This window comes from Sinocyclocheilus rhinocerous, unplaced genomic scaffold (genome assembly GCF_001515625.1).
Source record: "Sinocyclocheilus rhinocerous isolate Xijiao unplaced genomic scaffold, SAMN03320098_v1.1 scaffold64, whole genome shotgun sequence".
Taxonomy (NCBI): Eukaryota; Metazoa; Chordata; class Actinopteri; order Cypriniformes; family Cyprinidae; genus Sinocyclocheilus; species Sinocyclocheilus rhinocerous.
The window spans coordinates 169195-178755 of record NW_015659929.1 but is presented as its reverse complement, the minus strand read 5'-3'; the positions used below and the strand labels follow the sequence as shown (position 1 = coordinate 178755).

The 9561-nt window shown below is 36.3% G+C and overlaps 1 protein-coding gene across 3 annotated transcripts in view; it reads right to left on the bottom strand.

The window, feature by feature from the left end:
- The window catches only part of LOC107724469 (mannosyl-oligosaccharide 1,2-alpha-mannosidase IB-like), a 118728-nt gene that overhangs the window by 20260 nt on the left and 88907 nt on the right, over positions 1–9561 (bottom strand). For all 3 annotated transcript variants that reach the window (XM_016533427.1, XM_016533428.1, XM_016533429.1), the window contains one exon: positions 7099–7179. In XM_016533427.1, the coding sequence (XP_016388913.1) occupies positions 7099–7179 (81 nt within the window). The remainder of the gene's footprint in view (positions 1–7098; positions 7180–9561) is intronic.

Below are 9561 nucleotides of genomic sequence, written 5' to 3'. Positions count from 1 at the left end.
CACTGTAAAAAATGATTGTGATTTTAACAGTAAAAGACTGTAAAAAATGTAAAAAATGCTACAGTAAAAACCTGTTAACTGGTTAACAGTAAGTTTCCATATTATATTCGGTGAATAAATGTAATTACGTTTAATGGGATTTTACAGTAAAATGCTGTTAAATATACGGTTTTTGGAAGTGAAAAAGAAAAAGTCATTGTATAATTTACAGTGAAAAAACGTAAATTGACACTCCCAGAATTCCCTGCATGACACTTCATATTTGATGTTTTTTTGTTGAAATAGCATGTTTCTTCTTAGTTTTTTTCTTATCAGTTGTGTACACTAGGGTTTAATCTTATATCTAATCTAGTGCCCTCCTCAGCTCGTAGAAAAGCTGTTTGTGATGAGCGTTGGTATGTGACTCTCACAGTTTTTTTTTTTTTTTTTACAGTTTATTAGTAATTTTAAAAATCTTTTATCAATACAATGTATTTTTAGATTGTGTATTTTTGTAAACTAAAACTGCACAGAAAGATGATGGTATTTTACTCAATTTAATGTGTTTTAATAAAATCATTGCATCTAGACAAAATTTATTACAATACTACAGTACTGAAAAAGAATTAAGCACACCTAATTCTCATTACTGTAATGCATTAGAATAGCTAATTTATTACCATTTTTATAATTCCCATTACTGGTGATTCTCATTAGACACTTACTATTGAAAAAAATACTCTTTTTAAAAATTAGCAAAAAAACAGTACAACAATTGTTAAAAAAAATTAATAACTTCTTAAACATTACAGGTAATGAGACAGTTTTTTCCCCCCATTACAGTAACGAGATATTGGTAAAATGTACTTTTACAAAGAACACAATCTATTTTCCCCCTTGTGTTTGATTTTGGGATTAAGTAACATGTGATGTTTTTTTTTCTTTTTTTCCGTGAGACTGACCAATTATTTAGTCTCAGTTCTCAGCTGGCCCAGCATACGGAGTGTCTCATTTTACACTGATGAGTGTTGCAAACAAAACCACAGCTGGGATGTCAAAATAAACACCAACACCGGTGGTCTTGATGTTCAAAGCCAACATATCCTTATATAACCACTTGTTAGGCACTCAATGATGTTAACATAACAGCTCACAAAACTGCAAAAGCTATTTGTTAAAGATCTTTCTGGCAATTTCCAGAGTGTTTTGGACACACTCGTGCAATACAGCTACAAACCAAAGGCTGGAAAACCAGATAGTTTTATAAAGAAAGGCCAGTCTAGAAAGGCCAGTTATTTGTATTTGAAGAGGAGATTCGATAGGCGATGGCATGTCCAAAGTCTGCAGCACATCAAACACGCAGATGAGTAGCTGAAACATTTTCTCATCCATCAAATCCCTTCTTAAATCTCTGTCCTTATCTTGTCTCCGCTGGGCCCGGGGCTGCGGTTCTCTTCTGTCTTTGATGAGATCCGTGTTTGACAACAGAAGAGTGTGCTGCTCCCTAATGTGACACTGCATATTCTCTACCACTGTGAAGGATATACAACCACAGGACAGCGCATCAGCAGAGAGTGATGGGGAGGGGGAGAGAAAGAAAGCTAACTGCTGCATAATGCCTGGAGTAAACCCCATTTCCTCACACCATCTCTGCTGTAATAAATGAACAAATATTTGCCCGTGTTGTTCACTTACAGCCTATGATCCTATTTGGCTTGAAGGAATCTTAAGAAATAAAGCCTCCGTCAGCACTGTGTTCGGAGAAATCTACTGATTCATACAGTAATTGGGCTGTCAAACATACAGTAATTGAAACATCTCACAAATAATGCCAGAACGTCTGAGCATCCGCAGGAGCAAAAGGTAAAGAAACTATATTTGATTTTCGCACAAAGAATCTGCAATCGTCTTTGAAAGAAAGGAAGAAAAGTGCTGTCTAAATCCACTGGAAAATTACTGTTAGATGTGAGATCTACAATTAATTCATCCAAAATTGCTGGCTTGCTGGTGAGGTACCTGGAAAATGCTATGAGGGTCTTAACCACCAAAGGAAAAAAAATCTATAAAAATACATATTCCAGGAAGTATTTAGAAAGAGTTATTCAAAACAGTTATTGAGCCAGTCACTTTTTATGACCATATAGGGGAACAAGTGCTTCTATTTGCTTGGCCTTACATAAAACATCAAATATCGAACGGTAAACTAAACAATGTAATCAAAACTACAAAACAGACAAATTTACCTAATAATAATAATTAATTCATATTAGATAACAGTGCCTTGCAACTATGCGAAGGCCAGTTTAGGACATTAAAGGCCCGTTCACACCAAGCACGATAACTATAAAGATAACGATAAAGATATAGTTCTAAAAATCGTTCTCAATATTAAAGAATAGCATAGCTCACACCACAACTATAACGATAACGATACAGAGGAACGATATCATTGTGATCACTTTCAAAACGATTTTTTCCCAGCTGATGAACGATAAAACACTGACAGCCAATCAGAATCCATCCTGCTGTAACGAGCTCAAGAATTTAAAGCGGCAGACGCATGTGCGCTTAGAACAAACAGACGATATCGTTCGCTGGTGTGGACGCTAATATCGTTATCTTTATAGTTATCTTTATAGCTATCGTTCTTGGTGTGAACGGGGCTTAAATATGATGAAAATAAGAAAAAATAAAACACTGCAAGAATGCAAAGAAAAACATTCCAGATAAGTACACGCCACATTCCTTCATCTGTCATCATCTCTCCAATGAAAACAGGTTGCTGAGTGGACTGCTTCATTAAACTCTTTTCATTCTCAACCCCCTAATACCTCAAATCATCATTACATCACGAAACTGTAGACGTGGAGGATGCTGTTTTAGAAAGGGCCATAAAGAAAGCTATCCGTTAGTATTAGCCATTGGGATCGCAGCTTTCTGTGTTGTTCACAAATACAACTACTACTACTAATACATTATCCAAATGACTAAATTTATTAGTTTACAAATCCTAAACTATGCTACAAGTGTTTTAAAGTCATAACATAGTACTGTGTAAGGAACCACATGTTGTTTAAAGGGGTCATATGATGCGATTTCAAGTTTTCCTTTCTCTTTGGAGTGTTACAAGCTGATTGTGCATAGATAAGATCCCTGAAGTTGCAAAGACTAAAGTCTCAAACCCAAAGAGATATTCTTTATCAAAGTTAAGACTCTGCCACGCCCCCCTAAAACGGCTCATTCTAACACGCCCCCACATATCTACCACACTATATGGAAATATTTGCATAATGCCACCCAAATGTTCACGCAAAGAAAGAACGCGTGGTTTCAGTAACCGCAGTTAGTGTTGAAGCAGCCATGTCAGGGAGACGCTGTGTGTTTCTAGACGAAAGCAAAAGCACTTTATTTGGCCTTCCAGAAGTAGATGCAATTAGGAATCATTGGTTAAGATTTATTTACAACAGAACAGCACAACCCAGATGTTCGAATTTGTGCAACGCATTTTATGAAGGAGGGGGCTTTGTAGAAAACGAAGCGTTTGAGAGAGGCGGGGCATATAGGACTTACAATAATGTACAGTATTTGAAAAATAATGTGTTTTTTGAACATTAAAGTATGTCAACACATTCTGTTACACCAAATACACCAAATAATGATCTTTAAAAAAGCATCATATGACCCCTTTAAGTCTTTATTAATCAAAAATCTCACATGTAATCATAACTTGCTTGAGCAGTTCAAGTTGTGTTTATTCACTAGCATTTATTTCCGATGAAAACTTATGTGAACTGTATGTATAGATACATTTTTAGAAGTTTAGCAGAAATGTAGCAAGCCTGAGTTGAATATAACTATACTAAAAACTGCTTGCTGTCAATGAAGAAGCAGACTTAGTATGCAGACTCCAAACCCTGGCCCCTTGCTCCTTTAGATCTAAATTCATCTCTTCACTGCCATCACGAAACAATACTGTCAAGACATGCAGGGGTGAGAGATCTGAAGAACAAGGGAGGAAGACTGAGAAAGAGAGATGAAAGGAAAGGATAAAATAGAAGACGAGGACCAAAAGACAGAGGAAGGAAAGGACAGAGGGACAGAAGAGTAAACATCATCCATCACTGCACTGCTAGAGCCAGCTGACAGAGAGAGAGAGAGAGAGAGAGAGAGAGAGAGAAGGAATGGAGGATGTGGTCTTGCACAGGAGAGATAACCTCCAGAGCTGATAAAAGTATGGAGTCCTTGGTCTTCTTCAGATCAGATGCTCTTCTTCTCTAGAAAAACCAGCCGCACATCAGATTCAGTACACAACTCTCTCTACTCTGGACCCTCTTTCATTCCCTCCACCCCCAGCGGCTTACTCCATCATGCCTGATCAAAAAACTCTTATTAAAGAGGCATGGCTTTTCAATCTATGACACTGCATTCAGTCAGTGCTTCTACCCTCTGCTCCATGCTGCCTCCTCTGCATATAGGGGACATATATAGAGAACTCCGCCTAAACCAAGAGTATAATCCCTGGAGAAAGTTTTTCATTAGCATCCCTATACATCTCAATGGCAACTGCTGCGGTCGCATGATCCCCTGGAAGAAAGCAATTTCAAATCTGTCATCTTTGCTCATGGGCACTCAGTGCTTTTGAGAAGGCTTTTGAATAGCCGTCAATGGAGAAAGATGCTTCGGTTCCAATAATGCTGAAATCTACCATGAGTGTATGCACATCTATATAAAAAAATAAACTCAATCTACTGTAAGGAATTAAAGCTCTGAAGTAAAAGGTGGTTCTGGGTGATAATAATAACCACCAGATAATTTTTTGTGGGTGTGTTACCGATAACTAACTAATGGCCTATACCGTTTTTTCTAATTATTAAATTAAGAATGAAATACTACCAACAAATATTAATAATTTTAATTTCTACAAGTGAATTTATGCATCACAACATTGTAAAGTACAGTATGAAAATTCATTTTGAGCTTGCTAAAGATTACTTTTAACAGTGTTATTTTAAATTATTAGTGCTTTTGAAGATGACGTTTAAGTGAGCGACAGCTGAAGGCAAATGTGATCTACATGTAAAATAGGGGAAACGAGCAGCATAATTAAATATACAATATTGATTGATAATGATATATATAAAAATTCTCTAATATCTGCCAATAAACAATATAGTACTGATATATTGTGCATATTTACAAAGAAATTACTCAAAAACTTCTGTACAGAATTAAAGGGTCATGAAACACCAAGCTACTTCTTCTGAGATTTTAGCAGAGGTGTTTGTGTTGCACATCATAGGAGAGACAATGTTAGCATCCGTTAATTTTAATGCTTGGAGAAAACTGGTAAATTTTGAGCTTTTTTTGCGCCATTTCCGTCTTACAGGTTTAAAATCTACACTGTGTTAACGTCACAGATTGTGACGTGGCAAAGGACTACAGTACTTTGATGACGCATCGGTGTCTCATAATTATTCATGAGACTGTGTGTTCTTATCCAATGAGAAGACGCTTCTCTTAATTATTCACAACAGCATCGATAGGCTCACTTCAGACTGTTAGATTGCATACATTAAGTGAGAGACGTGCATTCATGGATCGAAGGAAAGTGTCTGTTTTTGCTTTGTAAGAGTTCAGCACAAACACGATTTATTCACTTAGCGAGTGTAACCAGTTTTTACAGCTCCTTGATGCAATCCATCAAAAGGCTCATATAAACGCCGCAAAACAAGCCTTAAAAGTTATTAGAGGAGCAACAGCACGTTCATATATTTTCGATGCAGAGTACAGATGTACAGAGTACAGAGTACAGGCTGAGCATTTATTTGTGTTTTTAACTACATGGGGGCTGCATTCATGGATCGAAGGAAAGTGTCTGTTTTTGCTTTGTAAGAGTTCAGCACAAACACGATTTATTCACTTAGCGAGTGTAACCAGTTTTTACAGCTCCTTGATGCAATCCATCAAAAGGCTCATATAAACGCCGCAAAACAAGCCTTAAAAGTTATTAGAGGAGCAACAGCACGTTCATATATTTTCGATGCAGAGTACAGATGCAAATGGCTGAGCATTTATTTGTGTTTTTAACTACATGGGGGCTAAATGAAACTATCTGAACCCAAAGCTGTGTGTGTTGTCTGTCTCTCCTCTGTGTTTAAGCTATACCAACATTTCATTGTCTCTTGTAACATAAATGCTTGCTTTGATTCTGATTTCTGTAAAGGAAATCTCTGTAAACGTTGTTGCTCAAATTTGGGCACATTTTGGATACAGCCCTCCACAGCATACTACGGTCCTTTTGGCGACTAGATGTAATTACAAGATATAAATGCACAGTTAATCCAGATGTTATTTAATGATTCCTGAAACAATACAATTAATGTAATCACTTCTCTCCATGTTTGCCACTGGCAATACAAGCACTGCTAAATTGGACACTCTGCCTCCAAAATTCAGCCCATGCTGTACTGCATGTCTATGACAGCACATATGCAGAAAACACTCAGATGAACAAAGTGTGACTGTACTGGTGACTGAGGCCTGACTCCCAGACATCTCAAAACACTGTACTGAAGGAACAAAAGGTCACTTGGGACAGAGAGGCAGGCAGGCAGGGGACAGACGAGTGTGATGACTTTGTATGCAAGTGTGGCGAGTTCCACGTCCAGTATCTAAACTCATCTAATGAAGTGTGTGGAGCGGCGATGTGGTCGTGCCGCATGGCTGCAGTTTAATTCCTTTGCATTTTCACCTTCAGACTAAAAGGAGGAGAACACTGTGATATGCAGCGGCAGAGATACGCTGCACAGTGATGAGGGAAAAGAGAGAGAGACTATTTGTGCCCTTCTCCATTAATGTCCATGGGCAGATAAGACAGAAGGGAAGCGTTAATTAACATGGGCTTGAGAGAGGGACATTTATTTCCCCTGAAAAAACTGTTCTTATTTCTCTGAGCCAACAGCACTGCCCTGAGATAAACTCTCTCTCTGTCCAGATCTTCATCTATGTGGCGGTCTGCACAAACTTCCATCATCTGAAATAACTATGACACTGAACAGGGCAGACAGAAAAGAAACATGCACACAAACTTGCAAAAATCAATAAGCAATGATAACGTACCTCCTGTCCAGAGAGGTAGTATGCAGCCAGAAGCCCTCCAATGAAGCGGATGTTGACCTCAAAGACAGATACTTCTGCATTCTGTAGAAACAGAGTGAAAAATGAGAAAGAGTATGAACAGAACAGTGATAGCCTACTTTTTCAGGGTCCTTGGTTCCCTAAGTATTTTTCCTGTTTTTAGGAAATTCTAAAAAATCTTCTAAAAAGCATCTAAATCAAACCAACAGTAAGAAACTTTTATTTGGGGGGAATAATTATAATAAACATTTAAAAAAGGTTAAAAATGACTCTATGATGACATTCTAATATGCTGATTTGGTGCTCAAGAAATCTTTCTTCTTATTACCAGTGTTAATTGTTCTGCTTAATTGATTCATTGCTTAATATTGCTTAAAACTGACATTTTTTTCAGGATTCTTTGGTGAATAGAATCAAAATAGAATAAACGCATCCTTGCTGAATAGAAGTATTCACTAGGTTAAAAAAAATCTTACTGACCCTACACATTTACAAAATACAATATATTTGAGGTTTATTGCAAATCAAATCAAATATATAATCGGTTTGACATTGTAAGAAGAAAAGTGCTGTTCAAATTCTGAAGAAAATGAAAGTGATTTTTACTTTCAGCACATAACCGTTGCACTGCATATAATTTATTAATGTGCATGGAATGGCATAACAGCCATGCAAAGCTCCCAAATGAACTTCAAATCTACATCAAAGCTGATACAATAATCCCTCAGTGAGACTGAAATGAATGCTGGAGCAGATTGCGTGTGTGTTTGTATCATCAACATCCATCTTGTCAGCTTCAACCTTTATTTAGAGAAAATTACCATGAAACAGTTTTCCACTCGCACAAAGATCACACCACAAACAGCAGCAATTCACACACACACACACACCTACCTTCAAGTCTCGTATAGCAAAGGAACTAATTCAACTAATGCCGAAAAACAGAACACAGAGAAGTTCAATGGTATGGTTGTACAAACTCCTGAAATCCTGTTTTAGCCCCGTCACAATCCCATAATCCTCAGCACCTAAAAACAGCACCTGTTTTTGTATACCGCTTATGAAATATAAGCAGGTTTTCCAGTTCTGAACATAACGCTGCTAAAGCGTCTTATATCGACTAGGTTTTACACTAATTTGATAAGACAAGAACATGCTTTAACCACCCCCTTCCATTTAGCATTCATTTAGCATGTCTATTAAATTTGACAAAAGTGAACGTGCACCAGATTAATTCAGATATGACCGTTCCCTGACCAAGGTCCATTAATTCAGTTTTTGGTTTAACAGCTGCGATTAATGCTGATGGCAGGCAGCCTCATCCATCAAAACAACAGAAACACACACACAGAGAGAGAGAGAGAGAGAGAGAGAGAGAGAGAGAGGAGAGAGGTGCATTTCGTCTGTGGAACACAAAAGATGGTATTTTAAAATGTCTCAGCAACTTTTTGTAGATATAATGAAAGTCAACAGGGGTCCAAACAGATGGTTTGAACCCCATTGATTTTCATTATATAGACAAAAACAGATGAAACTGTCAGGACTGTAAGTGACTGTTTTTTTTGGGGGGGGACTAATTTTATTATAAAATGATGGGCACCACTTTAATATACGGTAATTAATCTAAACATTACTAAATTCACAAATAATGCAATAATAAACAATTAAGTTTTAAAGTATTTATTAATCTTGGTTAACGAAGTTCTGCATTCAGTACCATTCAAAAGTTTGCAATTTAAAATAGTGGCTATATATGTGCAGTTCAAAACTTTGGGATCAGTACGATTTTTTATGTTTTCAAAGAAGTTTCTTATGCTCATCAAGGCTGCATTTATTTGATCATAAATACAGAAAAAAAACTTTAATTTTGTGAAATATATAATAATAAGTTTTCTATTTTAATATACTTTAAAATATAATTTATTCCTGTGAAGCAAAGCTGAATTTTCAGCATCATTACTCCAGTCTTCAGTGTCACATGATCCTCCAGAAATCATTCTAATATGCTGATTTATAATCAATGTTGGAAACAGTTGTGCTGCTTAATATTTGTTTGCGACCTGTGATACTTTTTTCAGGATTCTTTAATAAATAAAGATGAAAAAAACTGTTTATTAAAAATAGATATTTTGTGTTACAATATATACTATTACTCATAGTTTTGTGGTCAGTAAATTTTTTTTCTTTTTTTAAAGAAATTAATACTTTTCAGGGCTCGCAAAATTTCAAAATCCCTGGTAGCCCTTCAGGCAGGTACTCTTCAGATTTTGGTAGCCCGAAAATTTATTTAACTAGCCCAAATAAAAAAAAATACCTTTTTTTTTTTTTTTATATATAGAAAATCAGATAGGAGTTTAAATGTCAATCAAAAATATTTTCAATACACAAATAACAAATATGAAGGAAGGAATTTTATTTCACTATTTACAGGGTATCTGCAGAATT